This window comes from Emys orbicularis, chromosome 2, assembly GCF_028017835.1.
Source record: "Emys orbicularis isolate rEmyOrb1 chromosome 2, rEmyOrb1.hap1, whole genome shotgun sequence".
Taxonomy (NCBI): domain Eukaryota; kingdom Metazoa; phylum Chordata; order Testudines; family Emydidae; genus Emys; species Emys orbicularis.
Window position 1 is genome coordinate 76748620 of NC_088684.1, and position 22866 is coordinate 76771485.

Here is a 22866-nt window from a genome sequence, read left to right on the forward strand (position 1 = left end):
ACCCAAATAAATGATCATATTTTCAAAACTCTTGAGCATCTAACACCCCCTTTTCAGCACTTTTGAAAAGCAGATCACTTATTTAGGTGCCTAAGTATGTATTTAGGAGCTTAATTTTAGATGCTTATTTTGAAAATCTTTGCCAGAGATAATTAGCTCATTAACTGCAGAAGTAAAGTATTGTGCAATGTATGTATTGCTCCAAAAGAGGAGTTAAAGGAATTTGGGAGAACGCAGGATTATATATTATGATATTTGGGGCTCATTCCCTTTGGAGTCTTCAGTGAGCAAGTATGTGGCTGATAGAAGTAGAATTGTAGAACTCATTAAGAATGCAGAATTGGTCAGGAGATATTGGTTTAAATCTATTGTGCAGTGATATTTTACTTTATAGATTAAGCTGGCTCTAACACAAGGACAAAAAATAAAAGTTGGGCTACGATGGTTCTCAGGGGACCCAGGCCTGGTCTTCACTACGACTTTAATTCGGATTTAGCTGCCTTAATTCGAATTAACGCTTGACCCGTCCACACAACGAAGCCATTTAATTCGAATTAAAGGGCCCTTTAATTCGATTTCTGTACTCCTCCTCGACGAGAGGAGTAGCGTCAAAATCGGTATTGTTAATCCGAATTAAGGTTAGTGTGGCCGCAATTCGATGTTATTGGCCTCCAGGAGCTATCCCACAGTGCACCATTGTGACCGCTCTGGCCAGCAATCTGAACTCGCATGCACTGGCCAGGTGGACAGGAAAAACCCCGGGAACATTTGAATTTCATTTCCTGTTTGCACAGCGTGGAGAGCACAGGTGACCACAGAGAGCTCATCAGCACAGGTAACCATGCAGGCTGATAATCGAAAAAGAGCACCAGCATGGACCGTACTGGATTTGATCTCTATATGGGGAGAGGATTCAGTGCTAGCAGAACTGCGTTCGAAAAGACGAAATGCCAAAACTTTTGAAAAAATTTCCAAGGGCATGATGGAGAGAGGCCACAATAGGGACTCAGATCAGTGCCGCGTGAAAGTCAAGGAGCTCAGACAAGCCTATCAAAAAGCAAAGGAGGCAAACGGTCGCTCCGGGTCAGAGCCGCGGACATGCCGCTTCTACGCTGAGCTAAATGCATTTCTAGGGGGGGCCGCCACCACTACCCCACCTCTGACTGTGGATTCCGAGATGGGGATAATCTCATCAGGTACACCTGATGATTCCGTGGAAGGGGAAGAGGAGGAGGAGGAGGACGAGCTGGCAGAGAGCACCCAGCTCTCCGTTCTCCCCAACAGCCAGGATCTGTTTCTCACCCTGACTGAAGTACCCTCCCAAGCCAGCACCCAAGACCATGACCCCATGGAAGGGACCTCAGGTGAGTTTACCTTTTAAAATATAAAACATGGTTTAAAAGCAAGCATTTTTAATGATTAATTTGCCCTGAGCACTTGGGATGCATTCGCAGCCAGTACAGCTACTGGAAAAGTCTGTTAACATGTCTGGGGATGGAGCGGAAATCCTCCAGGGACATCTCCATGAAGCTCTCCTGGAGGTACTCCAAAAGCCTTGCCACAAGGTTTCTGGGCAGTGCAGCCTTATTCCGTCCTCCATGGTAGGACACTTGACCACGCCATGCTAGTAGCAAGTAATCTGGTATCATTGCCTGACAGAGCCTGGCAGCGTATGGTCCCGGTGTTTGCTGGCATTCAAGCAACATCCGTTCTTTATCTTGCTGTGTAATCCTCAGGAGAGTGATATCGCTTAGGGTAACCTGGTTGAAATAAGGGAATTTAATTAAGGGGACAGAGGTGGCCGTTCCTACTGGGCTGTTTGCCTGTGGCTGAAAAGAAATCCTTCCCTGCATTTAGCCAAGTGCAAAGGGGGGGGGGGGAGGATTGGCCCAGAGCTTTTCGCGTTTTGCTAGCAGGGATCTTCCCTGATACCAGCCACGCGGTGGGGAGAGGGAGAAAGCACTCATCCCAGAGAATTCATGGCGGGTGGGGGGGGGTGTTAGTTTGGTTCCTGCAGGGATCTTCCCTGATACCAGCCATGCGGTGGGGGGAGGGACAAAGCACTCATCCCAGAGAATTCATGGCGGGTGGGGGGGGGGTGTTAGTTTGGTTCCTGCAGGGATCTTCCCTGATACCAGCCACGTGGTGGGGGGAGGGAGAAAGCACTCATCCCAGAGAATTCATGGCGGGTGGGAGGGGGGGTGTTAGTTTGGTTCCTGCAGGGATCTTCCCTGATACCAGCCACGCGGTGGGGGGAGGGAGAAAGCACTCATCCCAGAGAATTCATGGCGGGTGGGGGGGGGTGTTAGTTTGGTTCCTGCAGGGATCTTCCCTGATACCAGCCAGGCGGTGGGGGGAGGGAGAAAGCACTCATCCCAGAGAATTCATGGCGGGTGGGGGGGGGTGTTAGTTTGGTTCCTGCAGGGATCTTCCCTGATACCAGCCAGGCGGTGGGGGGAGGGAGAAAGCACTCATCCCAGAGAATTCATGGCGGGTGGGGGGGGGTGTTAGTTTGGTTCCTGCAGGGATCTTCCCTGATACCAGCCACGCGGTGGGGGGAGGGAGAAAGCACTCATCCCAGAGAATTGGATGGTGGGGGGGTGTTAACCTTCAGCAGCAGAAAACAAGCTAACAGGAAAACTGCAGCACAACGGGCTTTGCTTGGTATGTGGGAAAGCAGGGCGCAGAAGCCTAAAGACAGTGGCTTACCATGGCAGCATGCAAGGTGAATTCTGTTGCCCGGACCTGCGTCTGTGATCTCTAGCAGCAAAGCCACAGGCACTCAATATTAAGAGGCAAAATGCGACCTTGCACAGAAATCACATGTGCTATGTAATGTGAATAGTATACACCGTGAAAGAGTATAAGCATTGTTCTGAAAAATGTATCTTTTAAAAAAATTCTCTCCTTTTTTCACTCTCTCCAGCAGGTGCAAATGTTTCAAGCCTCCCTACTCCTTCCCGAAGGCTATCCCAGATAAGGCGTCGTAAAAAAAAGACGAGAGAAGAGATGTTTGCCGAAATCATGCAATCCACCAGGAGTGAAAGAGCTCATCTGAATGAGTGGAAGGAGACGGTTTGCAAGTATAGGAAAGAAGCCAGTGACCGTGAGGACATGAGGGACCAACGTGAGGACATGAGGGACCAACGTGAGGACAGAAGGGACCAACGTGAGGAGAGGAGAGACGCTCGAGATGAGAGGTGGCGGCAGGAAGATCAGAGGAGTCGGGAAGCAACGCTGGGGCTGCTGCGTGAGCAAACAGACATGCTCCGGCGTCTGGTGGAGCTTCAGGAACAGCTGCTGGAGAACAGAGTGCCGCTACAGCCCCTGTATAACCCCCCTACCTCCTCACCATGTTCCATAGCCTCCTCACCCAGACGTTTAAGAACACGGGGGGGGGGGAGGCTCCGTACACCCTCCCATTCCACCCCAGTGGACAGCCCAAGCAAAAGGCTGCCATTTTTTTAACCTTTTTTTACTGGGCTTTTCCTTCCCGCTGATCCTCCTCCCAAACCCCACTCAGGTTCTGTGCCGCTACAGACCCTGTATAACCCCCCTACCTCCTCACCACGTTCCATAGCCTCCTCAACCAGACGTTTCAGAACACGGGGGGGGGGGGGAGGCTCCGTACACCCTCCCATTCCACCCCAGTGGACAGCCCAAGCAAAAGGCTGCCATTTTTTAAAACTTTTTTTACTGGGCTTTTCCTTCCCGCTGATCCTCCTCCCAAACCCCACTCAGGTTCTCTCCCTCTTTTTATAATCAATTAATAAAGAATAAATGATTTTTAAACAATGGTGACTTTATTTCCTTTGAAAGCAAGCTGGGGGAAGGGGGAGGGTGGGTTCCTTACAGAGAATGAGTCAATAAAGGGGGCGGGTTTTCAGGAAGGATAAACAAACATAAATTTCACACTGTAGCCTGGCCAGTCATGAAACTGGTTTTCAAAGCTTCCCTAATGCGCAGCGCTTCATCGTGTGCTCTTCTAATCGCCCTGGTGTCTGGCTGCGAGTAATCAGCAGCCAGGCGATTTGCCTCAGCCTCCCACCCTGCCATAAAGGTCTCCCCCTTGCTCTCACAGAGATTGTGAAGCACACAGCAAGCAGTAATAACAATGGGGATATTGGTTTGGCTGAGGTCTGAGCGAGTCAGTAAGGATCGCCAGCGACCTTTTAAACGGCCAAATGCACATTCTACCACCATTCTGCACTTGCTCAGCCTGTAGTTGAACAACTCCTGACTCCTGTCCAGGCTGCCTGTGTATGGCTTCATGAGCCATGGCATTAAGGGGTAGGCTGGGTCCCCAAGAATAACAATTGGCATTTCAACATCCCCCACGGTTATTTTCTGGTCCGGAAAGTAAGTCCCTTGCTGCAGCCGTTTAAACAGATTGGTGTTCCTGAAGACGCGAGCGTCATGAACCCTTCCCGGCCAGCCCACATGGATGTTGGTGAAACGTCCCTTGTGATCCACAAGTGCTTGCAGCACCATTGAGAAGTACCCCTTGCGGTTTATGTACTGGGTACCCTGGTGCTCCGGTGCCAAGATAGGAATATGGGTTCCATCTATCGCCCCACCACAGTTAGGGAATCCCATTGCAGCAAAGCCATCCACTATGACCTGCACATTTCCCAGAGTCACTACCTTTCGTAGCAGCACCTCCGTGATTGCTTTGGCTACTTGCATCACAGCAGCCCCCACAGTAGATTTGCCCACTCCAAATTGATTCCCGACTGACCGGTAGCTGTCTGGCGTTGCAAGTTTCCACAGGGCTATCGCCACTCGCTTCTCAACTGTGAGGGCTGCTCTCATCTTGCTATTCTGGCGCTTCAGGGCAGGGGAAAGCAAGTCACAAAGTTCCATGAAAGTGCCCTTACGCATGCGAAAGTTTCTCAGCCACTGGGAATCGTCCCACACCTGCAACACTATGCGGTCCCACCAGTCTGTGCTTGTTTCCCGGGCCCAGAATCGGCGTTCCAAGCCTATAACCTGGCCCATTAACATCATAATCTCCAAAGCACCGGGGCCCGCGGTCTCAGAGAATTCTGTGTCCGTGTCCATGTCCTCATCACGCTTGTCGCTGCGCTGCAATCGCCGCCTCCTCCTCCTCGCCTCTTTTTCTGGTCCTGGGTAAGCATAAACTCCACGAGAACGCGCGAGGTGTTTACAATGTTCAAGACTGCGTTCTGGAGCACAACGGGATCCATGCTTGCTGCGGAATGGAGTCTGCAGAGTTCACTCAGGAAAAAAGGCGCAAAATGGTTGTCTGCCGTTGCTTTCAGGGAGGGAGGGGGGAGGCTGTACCCAGAACCACCTGCGACAATGTTTTTTGCCCCATCATGCACTGGGGTCTCAACCCAGAATTCCAAGGGGGGTGGAGACTGCGGGAACTATGGGATAGCTATGGAAAAGCTACCCACAATGCAACGCTCTGGAAATCGATGCTACTACGGTAGCTTGGACGCACACCACCGAATTAATGGTGCCTAGTGTGGCCGAATACATTCGAATTTATAAAATCGGTTTCCTAAATTCGAATTATATAAATTCGGATTAATCCTGTAGTGTAGACATACCCCATGAGTCAGCCTGTTACCACCTCATCTCCAATGAGAGGGAGTCTTTTGTGTGTGTGTGGTAGCGGGGTGTGAGCTTCCTGAGACTGCCAACCCTCTCAAGCACTCTCCTCTGGATTTATGCTGCCCTTTCTTCACGAAGCAGGTTAACAATAGATGCATCCCAATCCCCAACGCTCTTTGTATCGTTCCCAAGTACTATCCAGCCCTTAACACTGGCTATTCACAGAATTTCCAGATTCTTTGCCTTAAACCACCACGTCTGTAAACTACACAGCACTTGTGAGCACTTATATAAAATAAAAGGTTTATTTAAGAAAGAATAAAGTTAACTAGAAACAAGAGAGAATGATGGAAACAAGTGGTTGCAATACAAAACAAAATCATAAAACACAAACCAGTGTCAATAGTTACCATTCCTATCTAATAAAGTAGATTTCCCCCAAAGTTCAGTCTGTTGCAGAACTGACTGGTTTCTCAAGAACCAGGAACCAAACGTTCCTGAAAGCACACTCCATCCACCAGGGGTTTTCCTCAGTGAATGGATACCGCTTTTCCATATGCTCTGTTATACTGAAAACAATCTTTTGTTTCTGTTCATAGACAGGACAAACTTCTGCTTTGCTGCAGAGTTTCTTTTCTACCTTTAAGTGGTTTTGATTGGTTTTGTCGTTGTTTCTGATGGTTTTTTATTGATTATTCTGGGATTGTGGCAAGGATGAACAATAGAGTGCAATTACCTCGCCGTCTGACTATGGAGGGTGATGGCTCCCTCTTGCCTAAATGGGTCATCATCGAGACTAATTTGTACTCCAAATCCATATAGCATACTTTCAATATAAATACATTGTTCCTTGACTATTATCCATACATACATCTCACAATGATTGAATCTTGACAAGTTATGAGCTATCTGTAGATACCTTATATGTTACTCTTTATGGATGAATATCCTGTAAGATGTGTTTGGTGTAGTGAATTTGTCAGGTCTGAGGTGAGAGCTGTTTGCAAAGAACAGGAAACCCTTTGCCAAGGGATCTCAGTGTCACATGGGCCTCTGCCATAAAAGTTGTTAATTTCTTTGAGTGAACTTGAAGTACAAGTGAGAATTTTATTAAGTGCACAAAGGCCCGTTATTACATCCCTTTTAAATAACTGTTCCTTTTAATATCCTGGACCTAGAGAAACTGACAGATTCTAAGATGAGTTCTGGAAGACAGAGGATCATTTCTCAAATTGGAACAATATCCTGTTTTCAAACGGAATCATGCTATTGGAACGATTCAAGCAAAGAAAGGAAAGAAACAATAGCACTCTCCTGCTTTCATAGTGATGGTGTAATGGGATTACACTGGGGTCACTAATGTATGTTATATGACTTTGTTTTATGATTTACATAGAATGTGTTGTGGAGGCTTACAAGCTCTTCTAATAACTCAAATCCATGACCTTAATAAAGCTCTGACTTTCAATTTCATTCTGGGAATTAAACAACTTTATTTCAATTAACAGGGATGTGGAATATGTTTACAGGGTGGGAGATATAAGCACAAATCCAGTATGAACAAATAGGAGCAATTCAGTTACTGGGACTTGAAGCATAATTTTTAAAACAAAGTGAATTGGATAGAACTGTGTTTTCAGCATTTTGTTATGTTGCATTTACCCACTGCTAATTTTTAAAGGGATTGACCTTAAAACTATGTTGTAGCTGGTAATAACAGATGGAAAGACTGTCCTCTTGTGGATAGGAATGTGAGTAGAGTGGTGGGGGGAAAGAAGAGGAAAGTGATATTGTAGCTTTAGCAATGGTGACATGGGCCACTTTAGGGTTTCACTGCAGAGTTCATTTGAGTTGCAACTCAAGTGTTGCCCCTAACTTAAATACTGTCTAAACACAAAACCTGTTAACTTGAGCATGGTAGTGCTTTTAACGGAGTTGGTGGGCATGGCAGGGGGATAGTCTACAGCTCAATTAGAACAACTCATCAGCTGCTAAAACAATCACTGCAGAAACTTTTGTGCAGCTTGAGCATTCTTTCACAGTGTAGCTGCTCTCACTCAAGCTAGGCTAACTTCAGACCAGCGAACTTGAGTGTAGATGACTTAACCCTTCAGTGATGACATAGCCTTAGTTAGACTAGAACTCTCTTGGAATGTGAGCTGATAACACATCACAGCTGAGAAAAGTAAATTATCAGAATCCATTTTCTGTGTCTTATATGATGCCAGGAAGTTGATATAAAATAAACTGTAAATTACTGGTTCCTATGCTCCTCGTGGGTTTGTAGTATGGGCACTGTTGAAGCTCTCTGTCTCCTCATCTGTGATGAAACAAAGTAAAAATGTGGGGGGAAAGTCCTTGCAGATTTCTCTAATCCTAAAATGGAGAGATGGCTGACATGCAGCCTCTGGCCCCAAGTCCAAGTCCAAATGTGATCCCACCCAGCATGGAGCTCAGCATTGCAGTAGACATTTTTACACATACAGCTAAATTCAAGATAGAGCCACCAAGGGAGTTCGGGACAAGAAGTAGAAGGGTGGACAAGCACAATCAGTATGATGCATGTGTAACACAGACAGAGTAGTAGCAGAAGCTCTGAGACTGTTATGGGCCAGAGTCTCAGTTGTCAATGACTATATTGCTCCATGCCAAACAATTTGCCTACTGTTTTTTTTTTAAATAATTATAGAAATTATATCCTCTAGTACATAACCATCCCAGTAATTTCTACAGTACATTTTGTGTAGTCTAGTGATGGTTCTTGGAATCTGGCATAAAATAACAAGTGACCCCATGTAATTTTAAGCCAAATTGCAAAAAGATACAGATTCTTTATTATTTGAAACTATTTTTAAAAGCCCACCTCAAGGTTCCAACATTGTAATTCTTCTGAAAAAGAACACCACATAAAATACATTGAGTCAAGACCAATTTGAATTATAAATCACTGCCTCTTACTAATCAGAACCCAGTATTTCCCAGTGGTCTGAAGTATACTTTCGCGGGAAGAAAGACCATTATTGACTGTTCCATATTTCAGAATGGTGAGGATTACCAACTGGCTAGTGAGGATGCTAGTCTTTATCCCAGTGGGATGTCCAGCTATAATAGGCCTGTTATCTCTAAAAATATATCCATACATTATATTATTATCCCCATTTCACAGGAGGAGAAACTGATTCAGAAGTTAAGTGATTTGGCCAAGGGCAGATAAACAATCAGTGACAGAACCAGGACTGGAGCTCTTGAGCTCTTGGATTTTCTGATATAGTCCGGTGTTCAGAACCCTAAGCTGTACTTCACACATGTGACAACTAAGGTGCTTAATTACTTTCATTCTTCAGGGTTATATACTTTGTTTCACTATATTTGATGAATTAAGCAGCAAAAGGGGAAGATCAGCAGATCTTCTTGCTCTGACGCTGTTTATAAGGATAGCTATGTCAGAAGGGAATGGATCGTGGATGAGGTTTGGCTAGTGTATACAATGTGTCTGCTTGTGTATACAGGATGTTCTTTTACTCCCCTTAATGTTGTTGTTTGTTTTGTTTTGCTGCTGTAGTAAGCAGTACTGGAAAAGACAGAATTGTATCTATAGCAGTGGTTCTCAAACTTTTGTACTAGTGACCCCTTTCATGTAGCAAGCCTCTGAATGCGACCCCCCCTAATAAATTAAAAACACGTTTTTATATATTTAACACCATTATAAATGCTGGAGGCAAAGCGGGGTTTGGGTGGGAGGCTGACAGTTCGTGACCCCCCAGGTAATAACCTTGTGAACCCCTGAGGGGTCCTGACCCCCAATTTGAGTACCCCTGATCTATAGCATATGAACTCTGCATTAAAATGTATTGTGCCCTGTTGAGAAATAACAAATGAGCTGAGTGGGTGTCTTAATCGACTTTCTGAGCTAAGTTCCTGTTAGGCTTACCACAGAACCGTCATCTCTCAAGAAACTGCCCTTAAATGATCAACCCTTTATTTCCCCTCTAGAAATAAGCATTACAAATTACTCTTCAAACGATTAACCCTTTGTTTGGAACAACTACTTTACTTTTCCATCTGACCTTTACACAAAAGTCAGCTGGGTTTGTGTGACATACTGACATTGGACACTCCGCACGTGAAGGGTGGTGCAGGCTTCACACTGCTCATTTCTGAGCATGAGGATGGAAACACTTCTGCGCCTTTTTTGTAGAACCTCCTAGCGCAGGGACTGGGGCTTGGGCGCCAGGATTTGCCAAGGGGAAGAAAAGTCAGATAGGGGCTAATGGAGGAGGCACAGACAGAGCCCTCGGGGAGCTCAGACAGACAGGGCCCCCTCCACCCAGAGCTCGCTCGCAGGCAGGCACGCAGACAGACAGCCCCACCACCCCCAGACGCTCACACAGACAGACACAGCCCGACCACCCCAAGATGCTCACAAAGACAGACAGACACAGCCCCACCACCCCCAGATGCACAGACAGAGCCCGACCACCCCCAGATGCTCACACAGACAGACAGACACAGCCCCACCACCCCCAGATGCACAGACAGACAGACACAGCCGCACCACCTCCAGACGCTCACACAGACAGACAGACACAGCGTGACCATCCCCAAACGCTCACACAGACAGACAGCCCCACTACCCCCAAACGCTCACACAGACAGCCCCACCACCCCCAGACGCTCACACACACACACAGACAGTCACAGCTCCACCACCCCCAGACGCTCACACACATAGACAGACAGACAGACACAGCCCCACCACCCCCAGACGCTCACACACACAGACAGACAGACACACACAGCCCCACCCCCAGACGCTCACACACACAGACAGACACACACAGCCCCACCCCCAGACGCTCACACACACAGACAGACAGACACAGCCCCACCCCCAGACGCTCACACACACAGACAGACAGACACAGCCCCACCACCCCCAGACGCTCACACACACAGCCGGGCGGTGGGAAGCGGCTGGTGCGGGGCAGCGCAGGCGGCTGTTTTGCAAGGCCGGAGAGTCCCGGGGCAGCTGCAGCCGCAAGCGACAAAGGCGGGTCCCTCCTGCCCGTCCTTGAGGCTCGGAAGGAACCGCCCCTTGTCCCCGGGGTGCCCCTGGGCCCGGCCGGTTTCGGTTCTGCGCAGGCCGGGTGTTCCCGCCGCTCGCTCCTTTCCGGGACCACATGACGGGCCCCCCGGACGGGACATGGCTGGGCCGGGGCCCCGCTCCGCGGGGAAGCCGCTGCTGGTGAAAATAGTGATGGCCGGGGAGTCCTGCGTGGGGAAAACCTCCATCGTGAGGAGGTACACGGAGCCCGGGCCGCCCCGCGCCGCCTCCTACATCGCCACCGTCGGTGAGTGACACGGAGCCAGCGCCCGGGCTCTGGCAATCCACACTGATACCCCCCCCACACACACATTCACAGGCTGACACACACCTGCATTCACACCCCGACACACTGACATACACCCCCGCATTCACACCCTCACAGGCTGACACACACCCGTATTCACACCCCGACACACTGACATACACCCGGCATTCACACCCTGACCCTCGCATTCATGCACTGACCCTCGCATTCACACCCTGACACACACATTCACACTGACATACACACCCACATTAACACCCTGACAGACTGACACCCCCACATTCACACCCTGACACACACATTCACACCCTGACAGACTGACGCCCCCTGCGTTCTCACCCTGACACGCACACATTCACACCTTGGCAGACTGTCACACACACACTTTCACACTAAACAAATATTTATTTGTATCTTCAAGACCTACTTTTATTCTGAAACACATTTCCAGTCTTTGCTAAATTAGACATTTAAACACTGATGGTGAGGCCCTAAATAGGGAGAAATGCATGGTACTGTCTTTCCACCTCCAAATCTTCCTCTTACCAGCTGTCATGTGTTGGCATAATTAATATTATATCTGTGACATCCTCCTGTTGGTCTTAAAATTATTATTATTTGTTTTAAAAAATGTATTGCAGTAGTGCCTAGAGAATTTAACTACACTTACCAGGGGATCCCTGAGCGGTGATCGATGCATCGGCGGTGGATTTAGCGGATCTAGTGAAGACCCACTAAATCGACCGCAGATCGCTCTCCCGTCAACTCCTGTACTCCACCAGATCGAGAAGAGTAGGGGGAGTCCACGGAGAGACATAAATAGATCTGAGCTATTCACGTAACTCAAATTATGTAGCTTAGATCGAATTTCCCCTGTAGTGTAGACAAGGCCTAAGTCAAGGCCCCATTGTGCTAGGTACTGTACACACACACAGAAAATTATGCTCCCTGCTCCAAAAAAATTTACAATCTAAATTAAAATGCCTAGTTCCTTCACCTTCAATGATAGTACAAAGTTAAAATCCTTTCCATCTATTTTACTGACCTTGTAGATAATGATTTGTCAGGCATAGTATCTCCAAGAGAATCTCTTCTTCTTCCATAGGTGTGGATGGCTGCGTTTGTAATTGCCTTATTTCATGTGCTGTTTAGTGGAAACTTATAGAAAAAGTGTGCAGAGAAACCTGCATGTTCCAGCAGTTCTGCATATGCCCTAGACCAGCAGTTCTCAAACTTCAGCAACTCGAGGACCCCTTTTCATTTAAAAATTTTCAGGGACCTCCAAGCCCCCACTGCTCAGCCCTATGCCCCGCCACCACTCCATCCCTTCCTCTAGGGCCAAACCCCCACCTCTTTCTGCCCCTGCTCCACCTCTGCCCCTCCTCTTCCTTGCCTCTCCCCCCAGCGCACTTTGTCCCCACTCCTCTCCCTCCCTCCTAGCGCCTCCTGCATGCCCCTGAACAGCTGTTCCCCAGCATGCAGGAGGCACTGGGAGGGAGGGGAAGGAGTTGATCAGCAAGGCCGGCAGCCCCAAACATGATTCCACCTCCTCCCCCGAGCGCACCCCATCCCTGCTCCTTCCCCTACCTTCCAGCGCCTCCTGCATGCTGCTGAACAGCTGTTCCCTGGCATGCAGGAGGCACTGGGAGGGAGGGGAAGGAGTTGATCAGCAGGGCCGGCAGCCCCAAACATGATTCCACCTCCTCCCCCGAGCGCACCCCATCCCTGCTCCTTCCCCTACCTTCCAGCGCCTCCTGCATGCTGCTGAACAGCTGTTCCCTGGCATGCAGGAGGCACTGGGAGGGAGGGGAAGGAGTTGATCAGCAGGGCCGGCTGGGGTATTCCTGGTCTGGGGTATCCTCGGTCTGTGGACCCCAGTTTGAGAAATGCTGCCCTAGACCATCCCTGACCGGTGTTCTTATTGAAAGCCTCATACAATTATTACCCTTATAGTTAGAAATGTTGACTAATATCTTTCTCCTCAATTGATATTGATTTAAATATGAATACTTAATGTAAGTGAGGAAGTCAGAATCTGGCCCTATGAGAGCTGGATGAATTTGGCCCAGTTTCTAACTCCCTTACTTAAGTTGAGTAGTATCCTACTCTGCAAGTCATTCCATTGAAACCTATACGAATAAGGATAGCAGAGCCTATCAGCAAGGGAGGTGTCGGATAGTGAAATTGATCTTTGAAACCTGTAATAATGATGGAACCTACGTCATCCCTGTGGAATACCTGTGAAAGTGAATGTCTGCTTTCATGATGATACCTAATATTGGAAGTGAACTCATGCCCCTGAGATTTTTTTCTCAAACAGATGGAATTTCTGATACTCTACCTCTGTTCACTCAAGAATCGAAAGCTCCTGTATATTACAAAACTGATCATATTAGGAGTGTATTTTCAAAAGTCAAGTCTTAATGTGGTTTTCAGAAACTTTTAAGAAAGTTTTATGTCCCATCCATGCGGTAAGCAAATTATCCAAATCTGAATAACGATTATTTGCATCTGATTTCAAAATCCCAAGCAAGTAAATTTTGTAGTATACATTGGCCCTAGATTTTTAAACTAAGTGGGTTGCGCTGATGATAAGTGCCAGACTAACAGTATTGGCAGTAGGAAGCCTCCTGTCCAGAAAAGTACAATGCAGGAAGCAACAGTTTAAGGCTAGGTCTACACTACCCGCCTGAATCGGCGGGTAGAAATCGATCTCTTGGGGATCGACTTATCGCGTCTCGTCAGGACGCGACAATCGATCCCCGAATCGACGCGCTTACTCCACCAGCGGAGGTGGGAGTAAGCGCCGTCGACTGGGAGCCGTGGCAGTCGATTTTGCCGCCGTCCTCACAACAGGGTAAGTCGGATCTGATACGTCGAATTCAGCTACGCTATTTGCGTAGCTGAATTTGCGTATCTTAAATCGACCCCCCCCCCCTGTAGTGTAGATGTAGCCTAAATTTCTGCAGCAGCTTCCCAATGGGCCTCAACTGTATCCTGGAGGGACAGTTTCCAGTGATGATAGAACAGTTCAGACTTTATGTCCATCTAAACTTCTGTCTCTTTACTAAGTCTACCAACAAGAGTAGCAATTTTGATTTGGACATATGTCTGGTACAGTCTTGACTGAGAGCTTTCCTTTCTTGCAGCCCATTGCACACTCATCTGAAGGTTATGAATGGCTATTAATCATTACCTATCCGGCTGGAATTTCAACTGGAAATGAAGTAAAAGGCCTTTACCAGTACTCTGAGATATTTAGTCCCCTAGGAATCTGAGTTTTTGGTGGGGTTGTGTGTCATCAACTTACCTTTATTCAGAGATAAAGATAGTAGTCATAGAAGAAAAAAGATTGGAGGGGAACTGTTGAGGGTCTCTTTTTATGTCATGGCAACTAGGCATTCCATGTTGCTACAAGTAAGCCTGGTGAGACTACAAAAAATAATGTCTTGTAGCTGTTGTTAATAGACTCTACTTGTTGAAACTTTCTAAAATTATATATTTTAGAAAATGAAAACATGCATTCACAGTAAATTTTCACTGAAAGCATTTTATGCAGCACTTAAACTCTCAGGGATGGTTGCCCTTCCTCCTCTTCAATTATACAGTTTGGGTGAATTATAAGCAGTTTTCTAATTAAACTTACACGGATCATAAGACAGATGAATCATATTGAGAATAGCAGACTACAAAGAATAACTTTTTATTTAAACAATGGCACAGGATAGAAAGCCATAGGGAAAGCCTAGGAACAAAAAAATCTTGTGTACAAGTGAACATGAAACGTCTGCACAGTACTTTATTTGTTTTATTTATTATAGGTATGAAATAAGTTGTTATCCTAGCTATTGTCTTCTCGACGGTGCCATGTGCTTCTATGTGGGAAAATATTTGTGGAGCTCTTGGTTCTAAAAAGGTGAAGCTTCCATTTACTTGGGGGAAGGGAAAGAACAGAAGGGAAGGAACAGACAAATGTATTTTGAATTTCTGTTCAAAGGGATGCATTCAAGTTCCACTTTTTGGGGGAAGGGAAGTAGCAGACAGTTGACTGCATCCCTTTGAACAGAAATTCAAAATACAAGTTCCACTTTTTCGGGGTAGGGAAGGAGCAGACAATCGTATTTTGAATTTCTGTTCAAAGGGACACATTCATGAGTGTGGGTGTGTGTAACATTTTTTGTCTTTGTTTTGTTATGGGTAAATTACAGAAACCTAAAACTGCAATCTCCTTTCAGACAGAGGTTTCTTTTTCTCTAGATTTGCAAATTGGTTTATACCATCTTGTAGGTAAATGAACTAATTCTAGACGTCTACGTGGACTCCCTGACATTCATTTTATAAAAGAAGAGTGTAGGCTTGAATCGTTGTTACATATGGTACTGTATGTAAATATGGTCTATAAAATCTAATGGACTGTATGTACTGATAACACCAATAGTAATCTACATGTTTCCTGTTTTTTGGAACAGCGCCAGATTCTGTTGCTCTTATTTATATTGAGGAGTACCTTTCTCCACGAGTAGTCTAATTTGCAGTCTATTATTTAACAATACACGTGATTACTCACAGAGTGAGATACTACTTGATATGAATGAGAGGGACAGCATGTTTAATATGTAGTATGAGTGTATAACCACACCCTCATTCTGTTTCAGAGCTATTTGGGCCCAAATTAAATTGGCCTCCATCCCTACCATGTTCTGGCCCACTTGCCAGCAAGCTATCTAGGATCAATTACCCTGACCAGTTTCCCCTACACAGACCAATCCCCACAAGTTTAGGTTTATCTCTCTATATTGTATTTCTGTAGCCCTCATTCCCTTAGTATCTAAATGTCTCACTGTTTCCCCTACCTCTCTAAGGTAGGGAAGTACTATAATCCCCATTTTACAGATGGCACAGAGAGGCCAAGTGGCTAGCCCAAGATCTCAGAGGAAGGATGTGGTAGAGCAGGGACTTGAACCCAGGTCTTTAAAGTCTTAAGCTAGTTTCTTAACCATTGGATCATTCTGCTTCTTGAGGCTTAGGATGCTCTCCTTCCTTCCCCTCTGCCCTCATTAGAAGCAGCAGCAGAAGATTTCAGGAATTAGATTTTCAAGTCCGGCTGTACACTTTTGAGGAGTAGGTTTCCTCTCCCCATAGTAGCTGATACATTTAGGACTTTCCTACAAATGGATTTGTTGCTGATTAACTCCATGGAAACTTATTCAGAAAGACAAGAGCCTTGTCCTTGTTTAGGTTAATTCTAAATCTGCAAAATCTCAGGTCGCGGATTTGTTTTGGGTGGTTAAACCACTGTCTTGACTTGGTAGCTGATCTGATTCCCTCCCATTGTGAAGATATTGCTTGTTATTGGGATCACTGTAGGGATGAGCTGTCTGCTTCTGTGGTGGCAGTGCAAGGTCTTGAGGGAACAAGGGCCTCATCTTTTCTGCTAGAGTTTCAGTCAGTGATGCTTTCTGAGGTACTGAATGTGTTAAGAGAACTTCATCCCACAACCTGTGCTTTGGATCTATGTCCTTCCTGGCTGTTGAAGGCCACTGGTGAAGTACTGACTCCCTTGCTTGTGGAGATCATCAACACCTCTCTTAGAGAGTGGAAGCTGTCTATTGCTTTGAAGGAAGCAATAATGCAACCTTTGCTCAAGAAGATGTTGCTTGATGCTGACACTCTTGCTAATTGTCGATCAGTAACACATTTTCACTTCTTGGATAAGACTGTGGAGAAGATTGTACTGGGACAACTCTCACATTATCTAGATGCCATTAACCATGTCAATCTGGGTATATAGATCTGACTTTGTCACAGAGTCAGTGATCTCCTCCTGGCAGTAGATGATGATGAGGTGTCCGTGCTGGTATTTTTAGATCTATCAGCTGCCTTCGATACCATTGATCATGGTATGTTGGTGACTCATCTGCATAATCTGACAGGAATGGATAGGGCTGCTCCTCAGTGGCTTTGCTCTTTTCTTTCAGAGAGATCTTAGTGGATAGTTGTGGGCTATTCTCCTCTCAAAGAGCTCTCAAATGTGAGGTCTCGCAGGATGCCATTCTGTCATCCCTCCTGTTCATATATGGGTCAGTTAGGAGGGTCAGTAAGGAGGCATGGGGTGCAGTCCCATCAGTATGGTTTAGATTAACTGTAGGTCTGTCTAGTCTGATCTGGACAGTGCAGTTCAGTGCCTCAGCCAATGTCTAGTTGAGATGAAGGCACGAATGAGAGCAAGCTAGCTGAAGCTCACCCAGATGAGAGAGATGGTGGGCTGGGAAAAGCCTCTGGAAGAGATGGCAGAGGTAATATCATCCCCTTTGATTAAAGGAATACATCTGCCATTAGTTACTAGTGTTGCAACTTAGGGGTGACTTTAGACTCCCCGCTGTTGTTTGACAATCATATTACAGCAGTGACCCAATAAACTTTTTGGCGAGGAAGTTACGACCTTTTCTTTCAGATGCAGAGTTACCACTGTTATCCGTGCTTTTGCTATCTGAGGATTAGCATATTGCAATGTGATGCATGAGACTACACCTTAAATTTAAAACCATTTGAAGACTAAAGCTTGTGCAGAATGCATCTGATTGCTTATTGAGTGGGGCACTGGTTGCCCATTGGTCTCTAGCTATGGCCTATGAAGCCCTTAATAGCCTTGGACCTGTCTACCTAAGGGATTGCCTCTCTCCGCATGGCATACTGCCACAGCTATGGCCAGTGGAGGTGTTCAGGCTGGATCCCCCTCTTTATAAGAGAGCAGGATAGTTGGCAGGGCATTCTCTGTGAAGATTCTAAGACTCTGGAACTTGCTTCCTGTCTTGACCTGAAATAGCCTGAATTTGGTGACTTTCTGGGCATGCTGTAAAAGGCACCTGATTGAGAGGGGTTTTGGAAAGGGCTGAGAGTATGCTTCCTAGATGCTGAAGAGGGTGTGTGGGGGTGGTTGGCTGGCTGGCTGAGTTTCTGTGGAACTGATTATTTTAAAGCTGATGAGTTTTAATTTAGTTGTATTTATTGTTACATACTTAATTATGTTAGTTCTCCTGGAACCTTGAATAGACATTTTTATTATTTAAATATAAAGAAAGAATGAATCATAAATACCCTATGGCTATAATAGTTTAGAAATCACACTTAGAAGTTGGTCTGGTTTATATCACATTCTGGGTTTTATATGAAGAATCCAAAGAAGAAAATACAAGCTCCTGTATTCAAATAACTTTTTCTCTGGGCTGGTGATCAATGTTAGTTTTGTTATGTTGATCATATTATATAATGCATTGGCCTAAAACCATCTGAAATCTGTGAGCTGTCTTTGGCGCTATATTTTTCATTTTTCTTTCTTGTCTTTTCAATTTGCTAAGTTTGCTTGAAACTTCATATAAAGACATGAACAATTCATGCATGCAGTACATATTGACTTCTGTTTTTCACTAACGTTCATTGACCTTTTTAGGTCAATACATTTAAGTTGACTTAAGAAGTCAATATGCCTTATTTTAATTTAGATTACATTTTGGTCTGATTCAGCAGTCTCTAGTTCCTTTTCTATACATAAAAAACTCTTGTCAATTTATTATTAAAATTTATGTCAAATAAGAACTGTTTTCCTGTAGGGCTAGAATTGCCTCGCTGGGTTATAATTTTTTAAAGTATTCCCAACTCAACATTTTGAAAGTGACCTTCCAAACTTCCACCACATATCATGTCCCTATCAAGTGCTGTAACATCTGCTGTAGAAAGCTAAACAAACAATTAAAGCAAATTCTATAAGTGGTTCTTTGAAATGCAAGAATGAATATTTTTCTTCAAATTTGTAGGTTGCCTGATATGAGCATATAAGCATGTTTCGGTAAAATTATATTTCCAGCCACCTTTACTAATTTCTTCAAGAAAGTTTCACATAACATTTATTACAGCTGCCAATTGTATTATTTCATTTTTTCCTTCCATTAAAGTTTCAGTGAGAATTTTCAGCAGCTGAAGGGCACAACCCATATAATAATTTAAACCTCTCCACCCAAACAGCCCCCCCAACACCAACTTTTAATACTAAGTAGAATCTTGCATCTGAAGGCTTATCCCCCAAAGTCTGCTATAAGATGCATTTGGAAGTTAAAAGAAGGGAGATTTTCTGGTATTTTGCCATTTTATTGCACTTTTGTGAATGCTTGCCTTTGATAGAGGAGTTAGGCAGCGAGGTTCAAGTAGGAATCAAAATGATGATTCTAACATCAAATTGTTGATTTTCTGAGAACTTGCATTGGAACATTTAGATTTTATGTAAAGCACAGAAGCAGAAGAATAGTGGTACTTTATCTTTACACAGTCAAATATGTTATTTGGTTAAAACCATAAGAAAAAAACCAAAAGCTTCCTAACATTGTTAATCTTTCTAACCTATAAAATGAAAGTTCCTTATTGATATATCATCAGCCCTTTGTTAGACTGGGTTATTTTTCTATCCTCTTGCTGCACAGTAAACTTGATAACAGAATCATCAAACATTAATCTGAAAGGAAGGGCTTTTGAAAAAAACATGTCTTTGTGTTTGTCAGGCAATAATTGAAATTCAGCAATCTTTCCATTGTTAGGGGTGTGACTAGCATTCTCTTATAAACCTCCTCTGCAGGGGACCAGATTGGGGGGGGGGGGGAAATGTGATGGTACTCTTCCATGCTCTGCCCATAAAATAAGCTCCACATACATGACATGCTGCTCACAATAGAGTGCAGATGTTCAAATATAACCATGGAGTGAAGTCTGATTACTCCCATGGGCTCTGCTGGGCTCAGCTTCCCCTCAGTGGAGCTCTTGCGTCCAGCTGAGCTTCTTGATATTGGCTCCCCCTTGGGCAGGCTCATGTACCAGGGGGCTCTGCAGTGTTTCTTTAGCTTGGCTTCTTGATTTGGGGAGGGAGGTTGAGTAGTGGTGTCAAACTGAGCTGTCACTCACAGTAGATAGTGTATATCTTAAGAATGTGATCTTCTCTCTCCTTTCTTTTATGGTTTAGTGAGCAGTGAGTTAACAGCATTGACTTAAAGTATTGTCATTGATATCTGTGTTAGTACCCATTGAGATGAATGGTACAGAACACATCTCTCGGAGCTATGGTTTCAGGTTCTGCAAATGTAGGTAGAGGTCACTGCATCATTTACACTTGGGTCATATTTTTAAAGTTACCTTAGCAACCATAACAGCTAGAGGCTTATTTATGTTTTTAAATGAAAGCTTAAAGCTTGTCTACGTGAACATTTAGTACACTAGCAGTCGCACACACTAAGGAACTGTTAATGCACAGCAGCAAGATCCACATGGACAGTTAGTGCACCGCAGGCTAGTCCAGGGTAGATTCACACCCAAGCTTGCCATGTACTAAATATGTGCATAAAGAAGCTCTTAGATTATAGAGAACAAAAAGCAGCATGAAGGAGGTGCAGGTACCATTGTTTGTGTGCCGAATCTAAGGCCTGGTCTACACTACGAGTTTAGGTCGAATTTAGCAGCATTAGATCGAATTAAGCCTGGACATGTTCACACGACGAAGCCCTTTTTTTCGACTTAAAGGGCCCTTTAAACCGGTTTCTTTACTCCACCTCCGAAGAGGGGATTAGCGCTAAAATCGGCCTTTGTGGGTCGGATTTGGGGTAGTGTGGACGGAATTTGACGTTATTGGCCTCCGGGAGCTACCCCACAGTGCTTCATTGTGACCGCTCTGGACAGCACTCTCAACTCAGATGCACTGACCAGGTAGACAGGAAAAGCCCCGCGAACTTTTGAATTTCATTTCCTGTTTGCCCAGTGTGGAGAGCACAGGTGACCACGCAGAGCTCATCAGCACAGGTAACCATGATTGAGTCCCAGGATCGCAAAAGAGCTGCAGCATGGACAGAACGGGAGTTACGGGATCTGCTCGCCATATGGGGAGACGAATCAGTGCTAGCTGAACTCCGTAGCAGTAAACGAAATGGCAAAATATTAGAAAAAGTCTCAAAGGCCATGAAGGACACAGGCCATAACAGGGACGCACAGCAGTGCCGCGTGAAAATTAAGGAGCTAAGGCAAGCCTACCACAAAGCCAGAGAGGCAAACGGAAGGTCCGGGGCAGAGCCGCAAACATGCCGCTTCTACGCGGCGCTGCATGCCATGCTAGGGGGTGCAGCCACCACTACCCCAACCGTGTGCTTTGACTCCATCAATGGAGAATCACGCAACAGGGAAGTGGGTTCGGGGTACGAGGAAGATGATGATGAAGACAATGAAGATGGCTCACAGCAAGGAAGCGGAGAAACCGGTTTCCCCAACAGCCAGGATATGTTTATCACCCTGGACCTGGAACCAGTAACCCCCGAACTCACCCAAGGCGTGCTCCCAGACCCTGAGGGCACACAAGGGACCTCTGGTGAGTGTACCTTTGTAAATATTACACATGGTTTAAAACCAAGCGTGTTTAATGATTAATGATTAATTTGCCCTGGCAATCGCGGCCAGTACAGCTACTGGAAAAGTCTGTTAACGTGTATGGGGATGGAGCGGAAATCCTCCAGGGACATCTCCAGAAAGCTCTCCTTCATGTACTCCCAAAGCCTTTGCAAAAGGTTTCTGGGGAGGGCTGCCTTATCCCGTCCGCCATGGTAGGACACTTTGCCACGCCAGGCCAGTAGCACGTAGTCTGGAATCATTGCATAACAAAGCATGGCAGCGTATGGTCCCGGTGTTTGCTGGCATGCAGACAACATCCATTCCTTATCTCTCTTTGTTATCCTCAGGAGAGCGATATCATTCACGGTCACCTGGTTGAGATGGGGTGATTTTATTAAGAGGTGCCCGTTCCTGCTCGGCTGAACAGAAATGTTCCCCGCTGTTAGTCACGCGGTAGGGGGGAGGGGTGAAGTGATCATCCCAGAGAATTGGGTGTGTGTGGGGGGGGGGGTAGTTGGGTTTGTGCTGCATGTTAACCCAGAAACCGCAGCCCCTCCTTTTACATTGAAAACCCATTTTAAATGGCCAACCCAATGGGTGCTTGGTATGGGAAATGAGGGCGCTACTGTTTGAAACCATTCCCACATGTTAAGAAGGTTAAAAAAGCCAAAAGACTGTGGCTTACCATGGCTGCCTACAAGCTGAAATCTGTTGCCTGGCACTGCGTGAGTGATCTCTCACACCAAACCGGCAGGCCCTCAATATAAGAGGAAAAATGCGACCTTGTAACGAAAGCACATGTGCTGTGTAATGTGAACAGCAAAATTTAACGTGAAAGAGTGTACCCATTGTTCTCTAAAATGTGTCTTTTTTAACCACCTCTCCCTTCTCCTCCACCAGCTGCAAATGTTTCTCCTTCACAGAGGCTAGTGAAGATTAGAAGGAGAAAACGGCGGACTCAGGATGATATGTTCTCGGAGCTCCAGATGTCCTCCCATGGTGACAGAGCACAGCAGAATGCGTGGAGGCAGTCAATGTCAGAGTGCAAAAAAGCACAATATGAACGAGAGGAGAGGTGGCGGGCTGAAGAGAGCAAGTGGCGGGCTGAAGAGGATAGGTGGCGTCAGCTTGCTGACAGAAGGCAAGAGTCGATGCTCCGGCTGCTGGAGCATCAAACTGATATGCTCCGGCTGCTGGAGCATCAAACTGATATGCTCCAGCGTATGGTTGAGCTGCAGGAAAGGCAGCAGGAGCAGAGACCGCCGCTACAGCCCCTGTGTAACCAGCAGCCCTCCTCCCCAAGTTCCATAGCCTCCTCACCCAGACGCCCAAGAACGCGGTGGGGGGGGCCTCCGGCCACCCAGTCACTCCACCCCAGATGATTGTCCGAGCATCAGAAGGCTGGCCTTCAATAAGTGTTAAAGTTTTAAACTGCAGTGTGTCCTTTTCCTTCCCTCCTCCCCCACCTCTCCCGGGCTACCTTGGCAGTTATCCCCCT

The 22866-nt window shown here is 46.0% G+C and overlaps 1 protein-coding gene across 1 annotated transcript in view; it reads left to right on the plus strand.

Moving 5' to 3' along the window:
* Nucleotides 1–10783: 10783 nt before the first annotated feature.
* Nucleotides 10784–22866, plus strand: part of LOC135875172 (ras-related protein Rab-10-like) — a 53491-nt gene continuing 41408 nt past the window's right edge. Inside the window, exon 1 of the mRNA XM_065400165.1 lies at nt 10784–10931. Coding sequence (XP_065256237.1) covers nt 10784–10931 — 148 coding nt within the window. The remainder of the gene's footprint in view (nt 10932–22866) is intronic.